The sequence below is a fragment of the Melozone crissalis genome, unplaced genomic scaffold, assembly GCF_028551555.1.
Source record: "Melozone crissalis strain CALT ecotype California unplaced genomic scaffold, PUWL_Pcris_2 ptg000012l_1, whole genome shotgun sequence".
Taxonomy (NCBI): Eukaryota; Metazoa; Chordata; class Aves; order Passeriformes; family Passerellidae; genus Melozone; species Melozone crissalis.
Window position 1 is genome coordinate 13,386,894 of NW_026535790.1, and position 21,788 is coordinate 13,408,681.

The 21,788-nt window shown below is 41.6% G+C and overlaps 1 protein-coding gene across 4 annotated transcripts in view; it reads right to left on the bottom strand.

Annotated features, from left to right (window-relative positions):
* Nucleotides 1-1,870: 1,870 nt before the first annotated feature.
* The window catches only part of SMURF1 (SMAD specific E3 ubiquitin protein ligase 1), a 43,956-nt gene continuing 24,038 nt past the window's right edge, over nt 1,871-21,788 (bottom strand). The window contains exons 2-18 of one of the 4 annotated variants that reach the window (XM_054270719.1): nt 19,781-19,819; nt 19,283-19,391; nt 18,342-18,475; nt 18,164-18,229; nt 17,235-17,310; nt 16,684-16,922; nt 14,660-14,744; nt 12,679-12,825; nt 11,381-11,585; nt 10,995-11,098; nt 9,418-9,532; nt 8,287-8,465; nt 7,307-7,444; nt 6,839-6,959; nt 5,175-5,376; nt 4,275-4,350; nt 1,871-3,614 (exon numbers count right to left, since the gene is read on the bottom strand). In XM_054270719.1, coding sequence (XP_054126694.1) covers nt 3,515-3,614; nt 4,275-4,350; nt 5,175-5,376; nt 6,839-6,959; nt 7,307-7,444; nt 8,287-8,465; nt 9,418-9,532; nt 10,995-11,098; nt 11,381-11,585; nt 12,679-12,825; nt 14,660-14,744; nt 16,684-16,922; nt 17,235-17,310; nt 18,164-18,229; nt 18,342-18,475; nt 19,283-19,391; nt 19,781-19,819 — 2,135 coding nt within the window. In that variant the 3' untranslated portion in view covers nt 1,871-3,514. Of the gene's footprint in view, nt 3,615-4,274; nt 4,360-5,174; nt 5,377-6,838; nt 6,960-7,306; nt 7,445-8,286; nt 8,466-9,417; nt 9,533-10,994; nt 11,099-11,380; nt 11,586-12,678; nt 12,826-14,659; nt 14,745-16,683; nt 16,938-17,234; nt 17,311-18,163; nt 18,230-18,341; nt 18,476-19,282; nt 19,392-19,780; nt 19,820-21,788 lie in introns of all 4 variants that reach the window. The other 3 variants (XM_054270718.1, XM_054270717.1, XM_054270715.1) reach the window with 3 other exon arrangements.

Genomic DNA, 21,788 nt, shown 5'->3' on the forward strand with positions numbered 1-21,788 from the left:
GAGCGTAGAGTAGAGGCTGAGGAGCAGCACCAGGGCAGGGCTGCTGCAGCAGAGGGGTTTGTGTGGCACAGCAGGGACACCCACTGTGCTGTGCCTCGCTTTCCCTTCGGGTCACACCCAAGAGTTTCGGCGCTGGAACGTGGAATGGCAACACCAACAAGGGACTCCATGGTTTTCTTTGGGCAAGTTTGAGAGTAACAACCGAGTTCAAGTGCTGGCAGAGAGAGAGGGGATGGACACACAAATTCAGACAGCTGAGGTTATCCCAGACCTCTGAGAGCCACTGGCTCAAGCCAAGCTAACTCCTGCTGGCATTTTGTCCTTCCCTGGCCTTGCAAGAACAGCCCATGGCTCCAAAGCCATTCTGCCTCACTTCTTGCTGTTCCTCCATCCACACAACCAGCTTTAAGGCCTGCCTCAAATGCACGTACAGAACAAGACAAAAAATGTCTCTGTCGTCACTGAAGTGGCACAAAATTGCAAAGACAACACGATGGGAGAGGTGGTGAAGCTGTTGAAAAGAGAACTGAAATCATTTAAAAGACAGTGCCCTATTCTTGTTACTGTCAGCACAGAGGAGGTACCTTGACAAGGGCTTTTAAATACAGCAAAAAACAGAGACTTTTCCAAACAACAATCCTTGCCTATTCTTATTTTGTGCATTCAATAAAACACTGACCTAGCAAAGACATTAGGAACTATCTTATGTCAACTGGGTCGTTGACATAAAGCTACTTGACCTACAGATCTCCAAGTCAGGGGCCTTTCCCTTCACTTCACTTGGTTTGTATTGAGCCAGTTGTGCTGCAGGTGTGACAGGATTTTTATTAGGGGTGGGCTTTAGTATGTGGGTTTTTGGGGTTTTTTTACACTTCTTTTAGTGAAAAATCCACATGAGATTGCATGCAAAGCTTTTGGGCAATACTCCATTTTGCATTTTTCCTATCTGACTGGTTTATTGCACATTCAAACGTACTGAAAGGATTAAATACACTCTATGAACAGGTTTGACTTCAAAGCAATTTGGAAAATCCAGGGTTGTGGGGACTCTGCTACTCAGCCTGGGACTGCAGGGATGCTGTCTGCCAACTGCTGCACATCCCAACAACCAGAACTGCAGAAACTGGGCTCCAAGTGCCAAAAGATCCCCACAGAACAGGGGGCTGAACATCCTCTCCTGTACAGTCCTGCAGGATGAGCACCTTTAGCCACCCTGTGCAAATCTCACAATATGGTACAACTTTACACCTCCCACGCGACTCCCGGCAACAAATCACAAAAATTATGGTCAATGGCAAAAACAAAACCACAAACAAACAAAACAGAGAAAGATGCCAGCTTTTGACAAGTGTCTACTTTCTGTCCTATCACAGTTTAAAGCTATTACCAAATGCAATTAAATAAAAATCAAAATAGAAGTATTCCAGTAGACATCTCCTAAGGACAGTCTCTTACCCACAGCTGAATTTCAATGCACTATTCCATTATTCCATTAATGCAACATCTGTTAAGTGGTTCAGTCATGAATCTCCCTAAAAATCAGGCTTGCCAAAGAAAAAAAAATCCTATACAAGCAAGTCTGCTTAAGTTTAGACACGTTTGACAGATAACTGGGTCTCTCTGAAGCCATATTATTTGTTAAAATACTGTCTCATCTTGGTGTGCCAACTGGAAAAATGTTAGTGATTCAGTGTCTTAGGTTACAATGTAAGATGTAACCAAAAGTATGTACTCTATCACAATCTGTTAAAACCAAGTGGGGCAGTGCTCTTTATCTCTTCCATGACACATCCCTGATAACTCCCTCTGGAGGAATTATCTTATTGAATTGGGCCTCAATGCATGACTGACAAAATTACATTATCCCATGGTGAGATGCTCCACCCAGGGGAGGAACCAAGGTGGTTCCTACCTGGATATAATCTGAGATTTGGAACAGCACAGCCTTTACCTACTGCATTCCCAGAGGACAAGAGCTACATAACCACCACTGGAGACCTTCAGAGGAAGACCAGACCCTTCTACAAGATCCCTGCTTCAAGAGAACCACATCTATCACTTCACCAGGACTGCAGCCACCACTAACTCGGGCTGCCACCACCACCCTGGCCAACAGGGTGTCAGCTCCTAGCCTGACTCCATCACTTTAAGCCAGTGTTTCTGTATTATTGCCTTGTTATATATACTAGTAAAGAGCCATTATTCCTATTTCTCGTATCTTTGCCTGAAAGCCCCTTAATTTTAAAATGGTAATAATTTGGAGGGAAGGGGTTTACATTTTCCATTACAAGGGAGGCTCCTGCCTTCCTTAGCAGACACCTGTGTTTCAAATCAAGACATTCAGGTATTGGATTTGCTTTTGTTTCCCCTGTGTTAGAGAACAAACCTTTTAATATCAGTTTCAGATATTGGAAAAAATAGTCTTATGGCTCTCTGGAGAAATTTTCATCCCTACATAACTGAAGTCATAAATTGTTCCAATAGCTTTCTGTAACATTTAGAATGTATTCACTATGCAGTTCCCCTTTCATCTCAATCTCCAAATAAATCTTTCCCAAGGCCAAAAAATTTGAAGCAGGAGTTTGTTCTGTTAACTTGACTTTTAGTGATTTCCACGTGAGTCTTAGAATTTAAAGTCACACAAACACATCTTGGGTAAAACAGTGGCACAGAAATCACAGCTTTGGGATTGAATGGATCTTCATCCTCTGTCTTCTCCTCACAAGGCTTCTCTGCAAGGTACTCACATCTGAACAAACGATGGAAAGTAATTCTGCTGGAGAAAAGAATTGTTTTCACGTGCAAAACAATTAGATTTCAGCCAGGACAACCAAAAAGAAATCATACAATACCGTTTAAGCTGTCCCAGATTCCTTCACTTTTCTTAAGGTGAGCCACAGCTTCCACTGGGAGCTTCCTGCTAAGGCAGAACTTGGATTTCTTTACCTTTCAGTTAAGTGTTCATATGGAGGTATTTTCTGCTAGAAGTTTACTTTTTAAACAGATGTTGAAAATGTGCAATGCAAATTCTGGTGCCAGTCAGACACTCTGCACCTGCTGGATTCTACAAAGGCTCAACCTTGATTTAAGACAGACTAACCAGGTGCATACCAGTTTCAAGTCCTCAGCAAATTAAGCTCATTCTCAAATACACTTTGATTCTCCTATTAAAAAAGCCCCACAGGTCGCTGACCCTATCACAATATGTGTTACAAATCTAGCAGAATATCCTGTGTAACCAAAGCCAAACGCTGAATTTGGCTGCATTTCAGGGGGGATAGAAGAAGAGGGAAGGGGTTATTGTAACAAAGGGGAGAAAATAGAGTTGGGAACCACCAAGAAAAGCCCCGACCCTCCCCCCCAAATCCACCAGCGACCTAAGGGAAACAGCCTCATCTCTAAGTTGTCAGAGTTCAGATGTTTCAGACAGCTTAGCAGGAAGTTCACAGCAAGCTTCTTCTAGCTTTTGATTTGGTGGTCCATGAGCTAGCATCTGTTTCCTTTGGTTGCCTTTTCATTCCACAGCAAACCCACACGTCTCTTCCACAGCTGTCAACAGCTTCTCATAAAGCTTCTCGTATGACTCATAAGGCGGAATGTCGATCCGGTTAAAGCTGCAGGGAAAGGAACAAAACACTGATGGATCTGAAGGGCTTCTTGGGGAGAAATGTAAAGAGGTTACACACAGATAGAAATTGTAAAAACTCTCAGCTGTCTCAGTGGCCAAAGGAGACAAGATGAAAACCAGCTATTTCTACAGCAGGAATGCACAGCTTAATAGGGCAGCGTTTGGGATGAGGAGGGGGAAGAGGAAGATGCAGGAGACTCGCAAAGAAAAAGCAACACATCAGGCAAGCCCACTCCCTGCCCTGCCTGCAGACAGTCTGCTGCTGCTGACACCATTTCCTGCCCCTGATGGAGTGAGATTTCCGTGCAAGGGCTCAGGCTATGCCTATACTGCAGCAACAGCATGAGCTTGCAACATTCCACATGTGACAACACTTCTTTGTAATGAAGAAATAAAGAAATAAACTTATAAATGTCTCACTACCCAGAATAATCACCTCTGGAATAAATGAAAACCACAGATAGTATAGGAGACAAGCTTTAAGAAAGGCAAATTATTTTGCTGGCTGCAGAGTACAGATATATCCAAGCTAACAGAGCACTTTTGCAGTCATCCATGTGTATCACATGCCTCACCCCTGCCCAGGGCAGAGATGACTTCTTTAAATCAAGACAAAGAGAGAGGAAGCAGAGTGTTTCCATCTTACCAAGTGTGAGCTTTTGGAAGGTTGTCTGTGTTTGCATCTATTAAATGGATGGTAAACAGTCTGGGTCCTGCAGCGCCTGTAGAACCTTAGACAGACATTCTAGTTAATGCACTTCAACAAAGCATCATTCACACACACACATATTTTGCTGTATAAAAAGGCAAGAGAGGAAATTACAGTTCCAGCTGCAAGCCTAAGTATGTCCTAGGCTAAATCTGTAGAGATATTTGCAGCTGATGAAGGGATGGCAGAAGAGATAGGGCTGTTTGTGACAATCATTTTACAGACTGGTATTTTGGAAAGCTGCTAAATTTGATATTAATGAAGCTGCACCATCAAAAATGAAAATACTTAAGTGCATGAAGGTTTTCCTTGTAAAACAGAACTAGTATTTTAATTCTGAACATCAATTTGCTGTCAGCCAACAAATGGAAGGTGATCAGGAGATCAGAACAGCCAAGGACACTGCCACATTTTTGATAAAAACCTGCAATTTTCAGAAATTTGCTTTAAAGCCTAATGGTTTGTTGCTGAACACTGAGGGGAATACAATTCTCACATGAAAAAGTTCCTTAGTCAGCCATATATCCCTGTGCATATTTGCATGGAATGATTTGAACCTCAGAGCACAGAGCTGCAGGAGACTGACGAGCCAAAATTGACAGCAGTCAAAGCACTGCACAGTAACAGATCCACCAGCTTCCATCACTATCAGCAACAGCCAAAGTGTTCAGTAGCAGCTGAGCTGCTGACAAATGTAAAACAGCTCTCAAGCTCTGAAGTCTGCAAGTGCTTGACTTATCCAGTCATATGCTGATATTTTACAAGGGGCCTGTAAGTGCCACACCACTTTTATCCCTTTCTCCAAGCACAGATTAACTCAGCCTCCACATCAGTCACCTTGTAAAGCCTTGAAACCTTGAAGCGGGACACGCGTCGAGCCCGTCACGAACTGCAGCAGCCTCGCCCTTCTTTCCTCATCAAACGTTTCCACCGCTTGCCAGAACCACTTGACAATGTTGCTGTCAGCCATGCAGTGCTTTAAGCGTGTGTTGGACTTCCAGTCATTCAGGTCTATCTTATCCAGGCCTCCTATGATCAGCTGTTAGAAGATTAGGAAGGGCTTTAAACTCCAGAGTAATTTCAGGTTTGCAGTTATAAAACACATCCAACCACGTCACCAAGCCTGGCATTGTTTTGGTGCTTCACTCACCTTTTTGGTGCAAGGTAACCTTCCAAATCTCTCCAGTTTGACTGCAGAGAAACTGACCCCAAGCAGTGCTTTACCAGTATTAGAACTTTCACAAGCAACTAAGAGTCAGAAGCCCATGCAACATCTGCTTTATTGAATCTGTGTTCCCTGGAAGGTACAGCCTCTCTTTATGAGGGCACTGGACTGATTTGGAGTAAGGCTGTGGCACAGCATCATTGTCCTGCTGCAGGACTGTCCTAGAGGTGCCAATGGAATCCTCAGCTTGTGGGAACATCTGAGTTGCTTTGTTGCTCCACAACAAACTACAGAAACTTTTCATCTGTTTTTTGACACCATTTGTGAGAATCTCTGACACAGACCAGACATATCACTTCAATCTCTTTTCCACATGACACCAGGTTGCAAAAAGGAAGTTGCTGCTGGCCATGCATTTAACCACCTCCTCTGGCAACAACAAATAAACAGCACAGAGCAAACTTCACCCCTCAAAACAAAACATTTTAACATCTATTTTAACATATATTTAACATGTATTTTAAATTTCCCATAATATTCCACAGTAAGGATCCCATTGCTGAGAGCTGCCCTTGAGCAGCTGCCTTGCTGTGCCACCAAGACAGCACCCACTTACACCTGCTCACATCACTAAGGGGAGTTGAGACTGTTCTGACATGGAGAGTATTGAAATATTTAATGGATTTTTAATCTACCTTTTTAAGCAAATGGAATGCAAGAACTTTGTGGGATTAACCAAAATGCATGACTGACTAGCACAAAATGCTTTCTAAACCACAAATGATGAATATTCCACAGGTTGTCCTATTTTTTCTGGGAAGCAAAACCAGAGGAAAAATTGCTATAACAGCAACTATTTTAAGAAGTAGCTTTCTGCACCTCAGGATTTGATATAAGAAGACAAATTAATTTCTTTTCTATATGCTCAACTCTTCTACTTCTGCAAACCAATTCCTGTGTGCAAACAGAAACAGCCATGCATGAAAAGTTACTGGACAAAACAGGTTCTGGGGTAAATAACGTGTCTGGTCTTGCCAACAATTCCTCAAACTTGCAGTGTTTCCTCCTTCTCCGACCACCTGCCTCGAGCATTAGTCCTTGGATAGAAACCACAGTGTATTTGTATTTCCCTGTTTAAGTAGCCCTCTCAATAATATCAACCCAAAGAATGTCTAGAATAAACCTAAGAGGGTTTGGTTAAACAAATACTCAGCTTTCTGGTATATGGAATGGAGTAAGTTTTGTGGTTTGTTTGTTTTATGTTTGTTTTTTAAATCAGTGCTTGACTGTGGATCAAACAAATTACAGAACAATAACCCATGTGGGTAAAACATACCTCAAGTTCTTTCTGGTCAAAAGGCTTAAGGAGATGTTGAGGAATAAGTTCATTAAAGCCTTTCTGCAGAGCCAGGAACTGTGCCTCTATTCCTCTCATGAACCGCCAGTTCACATACAGCCTGTGGGGGAGGAAGGAAGGAGTCAGGGGTGATGAGCTGGGGTTTTCACAGCAGACTTGCAAAATGCTCATTTTACAGATGACCTTGTTTTAATACACACATTTTGTATCATGAAAGAAGTGCTTATCCATTCATTTTCCCATCAACAATTATTGCACCATCAATGGAAAAACCAAAATACATTCAGAACTTCATCTCCCCAGGTCTTCCAGTGAAAACATCCGTGTCATTTATGACTCAGGAGTTCCCACCCAAAATCCTTACTTCCCTAGTTTCACTATATACAAAAATTCTGTTTACTACCCTCTTCCCACTCCATTTGCAGGACATATTTCTGTTGGCAATACCTGACATATTCCTTCTTGTTCTCTTCTGTCACTGGAATATTCCTGCCATTTGGTTTGAGTTCATGCTGTAAAATCCTCCCGAAGGCGTTGTGCTCCACACAGAACGTGTGGTCCAGGACTGGTGTGATATCATTCTCTCTGCCAATGCACAGAGGGGAAACTCAGCATTGCTGGCATTTTGCTAACTCTCAGTGGTGATGCTGACAGTTATTTGAGCACCTAGGTAGTCCTCAGGCTAAATCTCAGTTACCACCTGCATTTCACACACCAGAGGAATATTACCACCATCACCAATTTCTGTATGGTTTAGTGCATGTTGAAGAGCCTGATCAAATATGGGATATTCATCTAATTCTAACAAAACTCAGGATACTGGATAAAACCCTATATACAGAAGTACACACACACACACACAGAGACACACACGCACATATATACACCCAGCAAGAATCTGATCTGCTGTCACATATTTGAAGCACAGCAGAGATCATACATAAAGAACTTCATCATCAGTAACTTCTTTAAATACAAAACTCAAAACAGCTTTTAGGAAAAGAAATTAAGATAATACAAAGCAGTTCTAAAGATTCCCAAAGCTACACTGAATGCTACATCTTGTTCTGTAAGCATACAGAAGCCCAAATTACTTCCATTTATTTTCACTTTAATCAGAGTTGGCTTTCTTTTGAAGAAGGCTGTACTTCCTCTCAGACCTCTGTCCTGAGTTTGGATTTTGATAATGATATTCTACTATACCCATGCCACCTTTAATGATTTAGTATCTATTTTATTGCATGGAGAGTTTGCAATGAGAACTTTCCCTCAAGTACCTTTGATATATTAAGAATAGTTTAATGACTTTGTACAGACAGCCACCATAAAAAGATTTTTGCAAACTCTTTGTCTGAAGCATCTCACTATTGCCAACAAACTCTACCCCGTTTTCTCTACAGTGAGACATTGTTAAATTCAGTACTTACAAGATCCAGACTAAACTTTTGTGTAATTCTGGGTCAACAGATTCCAGGTCTGAGAGCTGGATGGGCTTCCCCAGCAGCTGCTTGTAAAAGGGAACTGTGAACCCCCCGTTGATATAGTGTCCATGGAACACAGCCAAACCCATTATCCGACCAACAAAATGGAAATAAGACAAATGGTCCTGCAGGGAGAGAGGAGAATCAGCCTTGGGAAGACACTGACATCTTGTGGCACCCTCGGTGGTTTGTTCTGTGTGAGTTACCTGCAGCCCTCTGGGCAAGAGCAGCCACCACTTTTCCTCACAACATAACCAAAACCAAAGCATTTAATGATTAAAAACCTTGCACAAGTCTCTGTGCATTACCTGATTAATAAATTGGATTCAAGTCTCTAGACCTCTCAAAAGGAAAAACTTGGAAAAAGAAAATCCCTGTGAAACCTCCAGAATCCAAGAAGATGAGGATTCCAAACAAATTAGTTTATTCTATATTTAGCCATCCAAATGTATCTAGTCCTGAGGAAGCAGTGTGCTTGTTTCCTTAATTTCTTTCATGTTCCTTTGAAACTAACTCTTGAAAGCTGAGGTGTAAGACCTATGGTTAACATTCTTCCAATCCACCTCCCTCATCTTCCAGTGCAAATGTCAGGAAATGTCATGTCAGGAAGAATTCCCTCTACTAATACAGAACTGCTGCTCCTTTTAGGGTCTGCATCAATACAAATCCTCCAGTAAGAGAAAAAGTAAGCACAGGAGAGTAGTGAGAAAGGGCAAGCAAGGGATACATCCCTAAAAGTCATGGAGTCATGGGGTGGCACTGCTGGGAATGCAATGCTGTGTGCACAACCACCTGTGCTCACAGTGAAAATGAATTTCATCTGTTTTGTCTTCTCAGAGTCACTGTGCAAACTAATCAGTACTGAGGAGTCTCACAGAAATCAGATATTTATCAAAGGCTGTCATGTTTTTAATTTCTGAACAAAACCCTTCTGCTTCTTACTGTGTAAATATGACATTAACACCTTCTTATTCCCATTTACCCTGCAGTTTAGACACTTCTTGTGAAAGAACAGCTGTAAGAAACTGCAGAGGACATCTCTTAAAGTAAGAATATTGCTGAGAAATTAGTACTTACAGGATTGATAGAAGAGTCTGGATTGATTTGCAGCATGTAAATATTATCTGTGGAGTACTGGAAGAGTCCATAGTAGGGATTCAACATTTCATGGCACAGTAAATACAACCACTCTCTGTCAAGAAAAATAACAAAAAAAACCAATAACAAATTTAGAAGAGTGCAACTTGCACTTAAATTTTAGACAACACAATTGTTGTGATTGATCAGTCATGGAATGCTTATTTCAAAATCAGATCCTCTTTTGCTGCCCTCCATTTGTAGACCAAAAGGGTGTGATTAAAACCCCACAATGTCCAACTCCACTAAGGGCAGACTTGGTTTAGTTTAGAAGCATTGAAGGGATTAACATCAATTAAAGAAGCTACAGCAAGCTGTTAGAAAATGCCATCAACTAATTGAGTCTGAACAGGCCACACTTCCAAAAAAAATCCTGCCTTTGTACAGAGTTCAGTTATTTGGAGCCTATGAGATCTGCTTCTCTGCAACCTGTACAGTATAAGGAAATACTAAAAAAAATCTGTTGATTAGAATCAGCTCAATTGCTGGGGATCTTTAGAAAAGCTGTTTTTTGCCAGCTTGGTGACTGCTTTCAGCAGAGGCCAGAAGGGACAGAGAGCAAGTGCATTAAAAGGAGGGGTTGGGTAAATTCTCTTACCTCAGTAACACACAAGGACAGGAGCAGAACTAAAGCTATTTCTGACCTCCCAAGTGACCATGACAAATACCCCTTTGTTGTTAAATTTGGACACCATTCCCAAGTCCAAAATATTCAGAGAGAACTATCAATTGTAATGCTTAGAAGTGGAGCTGTACTGATCTGGAAGAGTCAGTTGCAACTAATGGGCAATTATGAAAGGCATCAGGGTAACAGGATGTCAACAGTGGGGACACCCAAGGTTGCCTGGGGTAAGGCAGCTCAGAATGTTCCAGCTTCTTTCCTTTGTCCAGGGATTGATCACTAAAAGGCACCTAAGTGGGCAGCTTTTGTGGATGCGAGAAATTTCTCTGTGAATTTACACAACTCTGAGCCACCAGGTGAGCGTTTTTTCAGTGATGCTAAATCAGCTCCTGAATTTCAGATCTGATGTGACCTGCAGGGAGTTATTGTCATTTTTAAGAGGGAGGCAAGTCCTCGCTGAAATTTTAGCTTTTGTTTAGGATTAGTTCATCTCCACTCCTGCTCCAACAGATCAGAGAACTCTCCTGAATGCAGCTGAGACATAACAAAAAGGAACTCTCCTGCAATCCATTTGTGAGAAATCAGAGAGGTGTGTTTAACAAAACCATGCCTGTGATCTGGGTCTCACTTCAGGGTCTATACACTCCCTGAGAGACCTCACAATTTGAGCTGATCACACTTTCATAACTTGCAGTGGGACAACTGTTAAATCACAAGCTTCCACTTTCCAGTGTACCATACAAAGAGTGAAGTTACAGCCACTGTCTGTAAACTAGACCACAAATAATTAACATATGACATGAACAGGTAACTTGAAAGGGGATGGTAGCAACCATAGGGCACTTAAAGGGCAACTTTACAGTTAAGAGGTGACAGAAAACCCCCAAAATCTCACCTTGCTACTCCTCCATAGTCCAGGCCCTCCTCTCCTCGGAATTTCACCATAAGCCTCTTTTTCAAGTCCTTTGGCCTCATCTTCATTATCTGACGATAGGATTCCTGTATGTGCATTTGTACAATTAGCTCTTTTACTTCCTATAATCAAGTCTATTAAGATTTCTCTAATACCATAATTAAGATCTCTGCATTTCTGTAATACACAGATTGTTACTGAACTACAGAAAACATGACTCTGAGTGCTAACCTGAAGCAAATTTCAATGAGAACTGTGTAATGTGGTGGGTGCTTGTGAAGCAAAGTTGTTATAATCAGTGATCAGTTTTACTTAACTCTTCAGTGACAAAAGCTGCTGTTAGCAGTAAAAAAATATCAATCAAATACCTCAAATATTTCCTCTCTGGATACTTCAATGCGACAGTGACCAGCCTGAGGTTGCTGAAGAGAGAGCTCATGTCTAAGAACTTTCAACTTTTGTACCAAGTCTCTTTCATATCTCTGTGCAGGCAACTCCTCACCCTCTTCCAGTGACCCCTCATTTGGAGCTGGTAGAGGTTGCTGGCTGGGCTCTTTTAGCTGACATTGATGGCTTGGAGAAAAAAAAGGACAATATTTAGTCTGGACACACAACAATAAGGAATATGTAAAACAATGATGGAAGAAATGATTAAGCTTCTCTAAGAGGAACATGGAGTGAAATGTGTATTCAGCTGGATACTTCTGTGCCATCTTTACCTTAAATTCAGGGATGTAAGGAACACAGACACCTTAAGTGTTTCAGCATTTTGGAACTGTTTTTATATGGCAAAGCACTGTGGAAGGCTCTGGAGCATGATCACTGATTGCTGACTGAGCAGTAATTAAGGTTTGTGTGGTTTTCTCCCTCACAGAGAGAACTTTCAGGAGTGCAACAGGGAAAGAGATCTCTAATGGAACAAACAACACCTTTATAAAGGGAACTGTTTAACAACTGCAACTGATATTCAAGCTTCAAGCAGAATGGGGCTGGATTCCTGACTCAGTGAAAATACTGCATCTGTGGTTTTTAAGAGAGAAAGATAACACTTGTTCCAACAGTTGCAGCTTCATACACTCAACTATCCTTATCCATCAGTGCTTTATTTGGGCTGTAAAGCAATTATTTTTCAGATGCAGAGACTCCCTGGCTGGCTTCAAGCACAGGAAAAGTCTGGCCTTGGGCACAAGCAGCACTGCCAGGCTGCTTCCAGGGTCAGCTCCACAACAGTTCAGCTGCCTTTCCATGATGCAGAACCTGAGTTACCAAATCCTGCTAAACCCCAACTGGCTGTGCACAGCACCCACTGACCAGACTCCAGCTGGCTTTATACTCCCATTGTCTGGAGCTCAAGGGAGCATGAAGTTAGACCAGATCCAGAACAGACAGCACAGAGCTAGAACTGCTCATCCAGACAGACATGAGCTGCTGGGAACCCCTGGCAGACTCGCTACCCCACACCCCAGCAATTCCAGAACTGTGCAGAGCAGAGTAAAAACCTTCTGAATAGTCTCAGCAAAAAATTTAGATAAAACCAGCACTGAGAATCAGTGCTTGGACCCTGACTACAGCACTGGCTGCATCTGTTCCTCAATTATCATTCAGGGTTTCAGCCCCTCATGACTCCCAGACCTGACAGGAATTATTCATCAGGCAAAGCTCTTACTTCATGATGTGATGTAGTCGTGGATCTGTGAATTGTGTGGTTCTGTTGTTATGATCTACAAAATATATTCTTCCTGAAACTGTACTTCTGACTTCCCAGCCTGGAGGCAAAGGTCCCAGTTCATCACAATTCACACTGTTAAGGTCTCTAAAGTGAAAAACAAACAAAATATTAATGCAGATTTGAAGTGAAGCAACCAAATACCAAGATCACTTAAAAATTTAAATCACCTCTTTGATGAGATTAAGGTTAGAATCCTGACTATTTGACTGAAAAACCACTTAGAGTACGCCTTTTAACACATTCACTCACTCCTTTCTTCCTGGATAAATTTCAGGTATCACTCTAAGTGCTGCTAAAGGCAGTCACTCACTTCCAGGCAGTGTCAGAATTCAATACATGAAATGTATTTATACCTAAAAAGATTGAAAATACCTAAAGCTCCAGCCAACTAACTGAGGAAAACACCAAGAGTGGCAAGAAAAGGAAGGAAGGAAACACGAAGATTATTTTTAGGCAGAAAACCTATTGTTAAGTAAAGTATTCTTCAGACAGCTGGCAGGGATCCAGGGTTGAAGACACCACTGTGCAACTCCTCACCTAAATCTGACCACGCAATATTTGTATAAATGAGTTAACTGAGAGGCTTTGGAGAGGTAGAAATGCTTTGTACACTGAAGGTGCCTTAGTGTCACAGTGAATAGAAGCCAAGGGGACACACAGGCAGACAGACAAGCCCTTGTTAGGCTCCTTAAAGGAGATTATGGCTGGGACCATTTGCTGAGATCAGCACCTCAAAGTCCTGCAGGGATCTGATTACTGCAAGTTTTAACCTGCAGCTCTGCCCCATGCCAAGGTTAGGTTTTTGCACCACAAGCTGGTAGCACAAAAGTCACCTTTAACCAGAATAGGTGTGACCTGTGACTCACAAGACACTGCTGTGTCCACTTCCACTGCTGCTCCTGAAACCCTGGCTCAAGGATTTGGGGAGAGGAGCAGCAGCACCTTCCATAAAGGTGACCAGCATCACTTAAAGAAGACACAAAGCTTTGGGCACACAAGCCTGACATGACTGACACAAATGAACAACCACTGTCATTTCTTCTTCCAACAATACCAGCTAATCTAAAATCAGCTATTTTCTCTCTCTCTCAGCTTAGTTTTTCATTTCCTTCCATACACTGAGCTTTTATCACCACTTTTGCCTGCACTACTTTGTATCATTTTTCTAATATCCTGTACCACATTCCTCTATTATCCAGGCAGTGCAGAGCTGAGAGTTACAAACTCCACTCTGGAATCTGGTGTGCAGGTGGCCCATGAAACAGCCCAGATTCAGAGCTACTCAGGAAGAGCACCAGACCTCACTCACAAAGACCTGGATTAACTGCAGGTTAAGGTTTAAAGAGGCTTTACTAAATTAATCATGTGAAGGATTCAAATTTTCTAGCTGCAAATTACTGGCCTAAAGCATAAAAACCTCAAACCATTTCAAGTTTAAAGATAACAAGTAATCTCTCCTTCAGTTATACACAAGTGAGTACTAATAAAACAAAAATTACAAGCTGAATATTCAAGAAACAATTAATTAAAAAAGTAAGTTAGTTTTTTCTTCAATTTGCAGTCCAAACTGTTTTCATACAGAAAAAAATTGTAGGTAAGATTCAGAAATTTGCAGCTTCACCAACAACAGCCACACCAACATTTTAGGAAGAATTTGTCAAACAGGAATTCCTGAAGGGCTACACATTTTTTTACTTTTTGTTTTACATGATTCACAAGTAAATAATTCTTTCTTTCAAAAAGAGTAATCTTTAATGTTTGGTGAAAAGGTAACTAGAAACATCCCAAACAATTCCTCTGCTGGGAGCTCACCCTTTAAATTCAGACAGGCCATTTAATAGATTTTTGCTCTTGTAAATCCAGCATCCTGCCACACAAATACACACCAACCCCCTGACTTTTAACTACAAATCCATACCTTGGTATCCTTGGGTCGTGCCACGTGCTCACTCCAGTCTGTGTGTGCAAAAAGTAAACCTGTCCCTGTACCGTTGTTCTTTGCTCTATAAAAATGGAAGGAAGATTATTCTAAATTACTAATCTTAAAAAAAATTAAATAGTTTAAAGATATTAGAATATTTTCCTCCTAGGAGAAAGTACTGGAGCCATCACACTGATCTCTTGAAGCATGGACTGTTTTGTCCTTGACAAATTTACTCTGACTACACATTTCAACATTCTTTTGAAATGCACAGATCCATGCACCAGCATGTTTTAGTTTGTATTTTTAGTGTTAGATTTTGAGACATTTCAAACCCCTAAACTAGAATTCGTTACTCCTAGATTTGGTATGCTCTTTTCTGAGGTTTAAATTCTCCTTAATCCCATCCTCACTAATCTTCTGTACTATTGGTTTCTTTGTTGCTTTTATATATTTTCCCAGTCTTTTCTCAAATGTGGGCTCAAACCTACACAACATGCCAAGGGGGAAGGAAAAAATAGCATTACTGCTCTAGTTTAAAGAGCTCTTTCCCTTCGTTCTCCCTAGATACACAGCCAAGATTAGCAGTGAATTTTCTGTAACAGCATCATACCACAACCTCATGTTTAATTTACCATCAACCCCTCAGTGTATCCTGGCGTAGCCAACTGCTAATTAGCCAATCTCAAACTCCCATCTGCACTTAGTTCCTTTTCCAAAAGGCAGAATGAGACACACGTGGACGCTGCTTGTTCCAACAGGCAAAACCCCTCGATGCATCCAAAGGGAAGAAAATTTTTGTAACTTTTTGGACAAAGGTGTTGGGGAAGATGAAACAGGAAAGCCTTATAAATATGATTGCCTGGCAAAAGATTTTGAGAATATGGAAACTATAAGCCACATTGAAATTAAAGCAAGCTTTGAGATACTTTAGTTACTGAACAACTGGAAAACAATGGTGTGGCCGGACTGAAGGTGATCCCCTTTTGATGGAACAACACCCTCTGCTTGCAGACAAGGCCCAAGGGTCAGAGCAGACCCTACAGCTTGGCAGAAGGGGTCCAAAGAGGAGTTTTTAGGGAAACCCTTTTGTGGGGTTGTATGTAAATGCTATAGGATGTAAATGATACAGGAATTGTATACTGTACTAGATTGGTTAGTGAGAATTAGAAATATTCAATACAGAAGAAGATTTATTGTATTGTAACAGGAACCTCTCTCTCTTATCCTTTTACGCTCTTACTTTTTCTACTCCTTTACTCTCTTACCCTCTCATCCTCTCTCCCCCTCTCTTTTCTCAGGTCTGCTCTGACTTGTAGCTGGCAGCTCGAAGCAGGGCCCTGCACCCAGGCCCTTTGCAATAAATCCCAAGATCCAAGCCCTGGCTTCAGAGATTTCTCGTCTCCATCCATCCCGACCGTCCTACCCCCATTGCTCCTCCATAAAGGAAACCCTTTTGTGGGGTTGTATGTAAACGCTACAGGATGTAAATGCTATAGGATTTGTACATTATACTAGATTGGTTAGTGAGAATTAGAATATTCCACACAGAAGAAGATTTATTGTATTGTAACGGAGGCAACCTCTTTCTTTTACCCTTTTACGCTCTTACTTTTTTTACTCCTTTACACTCTTACCCTCTTACTCTCTTTCCCTCTCATCCTCTCTACTCCTCTCTTCTCTCGGGCCTGCTCTGAGCTGTGGCTGGCAGCTCCCAGCAGGTCCCTGCACCCAGGCCCTCTGCAATAAACCCCAAGTTCCACCACTTGGCTTCAGAGATTTCTCATCTCCATCCATCCTGACCATCCTACCCCCTGATGCTCCTCCATAAAGGAAACCCTTTTGTGGGGCACTCACAAGCAAACCCTTCTGTGGGGCACTCACAAGCAAAACCTTCTGTGGGGCGCTCACAAGCAAATCCTTCTGTGGGGCGCTCACAAGCAAATCCTTCTGTGGGGCACTCACAAGGAAACCCTTTTGTGGGGGGCACTCACAAGCAAAACCTTCTGTGGGGCACTCACCGTAGCCCTCAGGCAGCTCAGGGGACTGGTGCCCGTGGGGCCGGTTCTGAGGGGTCTGGACGTGGGCTCTGAGCTCGGGGGTGCGCAGGCGCTGCGCCTGCAGCCGCTGCTCCTGGCTGGGGGACTCGAGGAAGCGGCAGCCGCCCCCTCCGGCCGCTCCCGTCGTGTCCGTGTACGGCGCCGGCTCCTCCATGAAGCAGCTCAGCGGCCTCCCCGGCCCGGAGTCTTCATAAACCGTTCTGAAAATGGGGAAACTTCACGAGTTTCCATCACAACAGAAGTGAATGCAGAAATAACTGGTTCTCTCTCGCCACAACTGAAGTACTTTTAACCCAAGAGGCGCCATTTTCTTAATGTTTTTATACCTAAATTTCTCAGCACTGGTAACCAAAAAATCAAGCCTTACCAAGTTTAGCCTAATAACCCAACTGACAGATACACATTCCCAGAAAACGTAGTAGCCACATTGATACTTAAGTTTCTAATGTTAGTTACAGTCTTTCCACACATAGACCATTGTTCTAATTAAGTGTAAAGAAAACAATCCTTACCCTTCATTCTCCAAAAGCCCTCTGCAGTCTACTACAGAACCTCCTGTGCCTATTCTGTCCCGTGTTTGTAAACTGACTGAAAGAAGAAAACACAAGCTCAGGTCAATAAAAGAAAAACTGCATTCTTAAAAACAGCAAAAAGAAAAAAAAAAATCCACATTTATACAGGGAAAAATATTAAGGAAAGCTCTACCCTATGCACAAGAATACATCACTTACCAAAATTCCCTCCATTCTCTTAAAACAAGCATTACTAATTTTTAAAAATGCTTTTTTAAAGCATTACTAATGTTTTAAAAAGCAGAAGAGAAACCAGAGGGTCATTCCCTCAAAACTTGAGTTTATTTCTGTAAATATCAAACATGTCAAGTTCTACATCTGGGTTTCATGAGGACATAGAAAGGGAAGCTGGAAAAAAACTGCTCACCACTAGATGTCATCTTAGGGTGAGAATTTGGAGTTTGCCAAATATATATCACTGAAAAGCTGGGGTTGGTTGGGGGCAGTAAAACGTGGGGTGAATTTGCTGTAAAATGAACACAGCCTTGTTGAAATTTGGAAATGGCTTGCATGAGTCAAAGGTATCAAACCAGCAACTTGTAAAATGTCTTATAACTCCTCCAGATCCTTTTTTAACACCCAAGATTCCCTCTGCCTGTCACCTTGCCCAAATGCATCATTTCCCAGTGACATTCACCCTTCCAGAGAGGCAGCAGAAGCCTTGCCAGATGCATTCCCTGATTTTAATGCTGTTTCCCATCATCAGCTGAGAGGAAACAAACTCCTGCATAGGAGTGTGATGAAAATTTTCAGGTTATGTAATTTAATCCCAGTAAAATAAGAAAAAGCAACACAGAAGCAGTGACTAGAGGAGTTTTTCCCCATGGATATTTACCAAGCAGATGGAATTTAGCTGGGATCATTCTTACCCACTATTTGGCCTCGGACAGCATCGGTGTCTGTGGGGTTGAGTTTGCATAGATCCAAACGCTGGTCTGCAAAGGAGAATTGGAAAAATCAACCCTGGCAAGGGCTGGGTGGAAACATTCACTACTCAGCACAAGGTATGGAGGGTTCTTGGTCACACCAGGGAGGAATTGCTCTTACATCCAGTATCTTTTAGCCTGCTGATGGCATTGGAGAGGAGTCGGACACACCCCAGGAAGCCAGCTCCCTGTTTCTTATGGATTTTTTTATGGTTCCATACACTGATGGTTATGGAATCTGTTTTCCCAACGTATCTAGAAAGATACATATTAAAAGAGTGATTTTAGAAATAATAACCTCTTTTTACTCCACAGAGCTGAAGCTGTAATTGGTACAAATTCTGACACATTTTAGTACATTGGTCATGCCTCTTTATTAGAAGTACACAAGTGCTTATGCCCAAAATGCTGTTATTAATGAATTACTGCACAGTGATTTCACACAGCATGGGAAATTGATATTGCTGCAGCATGAATTTAACTACAGCCAGCCTCATTAAAAGCTAAACAACAAGTCGATTAACGTACAAAACTGCAGAATTTATGGTTCTAATAATTTGAAGAAAATAAATCATTCCAACAAGGACAATTTTCTGTAAAAACTGGATGGCACTGCTCCAGGAGAGCTCACTAAGCCTTTGTGCTGTGTACCTGCCACACAAATAATTCCAAATTCAAACACCTAAAAGCAAAGTACTACTCCTTTATTAATAAGGATATTCTTCTTGGAAACAAATCAGGGTTAGAGGGGATATTGGGAAGAAATTCTTCCCTGTGAGGGTGGGGAGGTCCTGGCACAGGGTGCCCAGAGAAGCTGTGGCTGCTCCATCCCTGGAAGAGTCCAAGGCCAGGCTGGGACCAACCTGGGATAGTGGAAGGTGTTCCTGCCCATGGCAGGGGGTGGAATCTTTAGGGTCCCTTCCAACCAAATTGTTCTGAGATTCTATGAAATATAACTCTTCTTCCTAACACAAAATGAAGTTGCAGTGCCAACCCTGCACTATTTATTCAGTAGACAAATCTCTGGGGTACTGTTTATTTATAAGCTTAGAAGCAACTCACAGATCATAATGCTGGTTCCATTTGGGGTCCAACGTGTTCTTCACAGTGTCAGTGGAATGGCACTGACCTGACCCATCCACAACTATTTTAGCAAACGGGTCAGGAAGTCCTGTGGAAAGGAAAAGGTGCTGTTAAACACAGTCCTTTGTTTTGCTGCTTCCAAGACAATGCCATTAAAAGCTCCCCCCTCAAGAAAGGACAGTTGCCATTATCCTGAAAATATTTTAGTAAATCCTGTTTTTGAGGATGCTCCTGGTACCCCCCAGCATAGAGCTGTGAGCTCTGCCTGTGCTTCCATCAGTCAAACTTCCAGCTGGAATCTGTGAGCCCTGAGTGTTTCCAGCCCTGAAATGCACACAATCTACAACCCAGAGTAAGGTGCACTCCTGTAGTAAAGCAGTGCATATGACACACAGATGAGCCTCCACAGTAATGCACCATCTCCAAATAAATCTGATTAATCCAGAGCAGAAAGTCACACAATTGGGACATACTTACTGAAGAAATCTTTCTTTGCGAGATTCTTGGCACATAATACTGCAAAACAAAAAAGCAGATAAAGAAATCTTAAAACCATAAAAAAAAAAGCTTTCTGGTAATCACATCAGCTCAAATAATATCTGATAATAATTCATAAAAAAACACCTAAATATTAAATGTGAGCATTGTTTTCTTTATCTGGGATTGGAATATTTACATATAAATTTGGCTTTATATTTGCTGCTTTAATTCTATTGTTACAACACACAGAAGATTTAATGAACATCCCTTTGCATTAAAACCTCATAATTTTCTTTACTGCATGTTTACACAAATACTAAATCAGATTTTTGTTGTTGTTTGAGAATCCATCCATTTTAGAACAAAGACTAAACATTTTCTGAACAAAGAACAGTTCAGGGATTCCTGGAAGAGACCTCTTCACTAAGTGCCATCAAATGCAGTGCAACCTCCTGCTCCTTGCACACACAGTGTGGGTACAGGGTGAAACAAAGCATGGCAGGGATTCTGCAACAGCAGAAGCAATCTGTAAATACACAAAGGTTTGGGGAGAAGTATGGCAGGGCCTCACTCAGGAGAAAAATAAATATACTGGAAAAAAAAATCTGCATCAAGATGTTTTCCTTTGAAAGGGCCACAAATGAGACATCGTTTCCCTCTCTCCAATTCTGCTCACCAGCACAGCAGTTTAAGAAAAAATTACATCAGGAAATTCACATCAATCTCCATTTCTACCAGGTCTATTACCAGCTACAAGTCTAATTTTGCTTTTCCATAAGGACTGCTCAGTAGGATCTCAGCAATCCAAGTTGTTTAGTATCCATTAAACTCTTCTAACAGGCCAGGAAAAACAACTCCAGAGCCAAAGAGGAAAATATTGGAGCTCAACTTATCTCAAACCAAGATCCAAGAAAGGAAGGTAACTATAAAACACCTAATTACTGCTGAGGGAGTCTCTTTCCCCAGTGGGAAAAAAAGAAATCTTTCAGCATGAGAATGAAGGCTCAGAAGATAATCAATGGGCAATTCCCCAGGTATGGACCATTTCCCTTTCTCATCTCCATCTCCCCTTCTTCCTGAATTACCCTCAGTCTCACTGTAATTCTACACTGGGGAAAGGGAAGGTGCAAAGGAACAAATACTTTATTTATTTATTTTTATATACTTCTACTAGAATTCCACCTCTCAGCCTCAGAGAGACATTCCCTACGTAACACAGGCAGCAGAGAAAAAACTGCCTCACCTCCCATGTCAAGCAAACAGAAATCCACTATTTAACCCAGAAGCTCATGGAAAAAAATACACAAATCCTCCTTCTTAGTAATAATTAAAGCAGCCACACCAGGAAAGTATTTTTAGAAGGGATTAAAAATTACTTATTTCTTACACTGGTAAACTATAATCAGAGAAAGTTTCTCTTGCATTTTTTTTAAACAACTGACCAAAAAGAAAAGTGTGCCAGACTGTGGCAATTCCATTTGAAAGAACACAGGGTTAGAGAATCACCATCCGCTGCCTGTGGAAGGACAGAGCAACCTTTAATTTCCTTTTCCTGTTGAGAGTGTTTCAGAGGAAAAACTACTCAAGAAAGAGAGACCAAGTACAAGTAAAATAAGAACTTCAGCATGCTAGCACCAGCCAAAAGGAATTCTGTGAGATTTTTAAAATCAACTCTACTTTGCAATCCCCAGTTTTAAGGATTACTTATTGAGCTGGAGGAGGATGACATCTGTAACTTTCTGCATATGGTTTGTCCATATAATTAATGCCTTTATTCCATATTTCAGGTGTGCTTTCAAAACAGCAGCATAAATTTCTAAAGCTATTATTGAAGAATTATATTTTTCATGTAACTCTTTTCCCTCTGCCCCAGCCTTTCAGTCTACAGTAGATGAGCACAGCTGCCAATTTTCCACTCACAGCCTGTGAAACCCTCAATTTTCGGTTGCAAAAATTATTACTCTTTCTTGTAAGAAAAATATTGGCACAAAAGCTAATAGCTGAA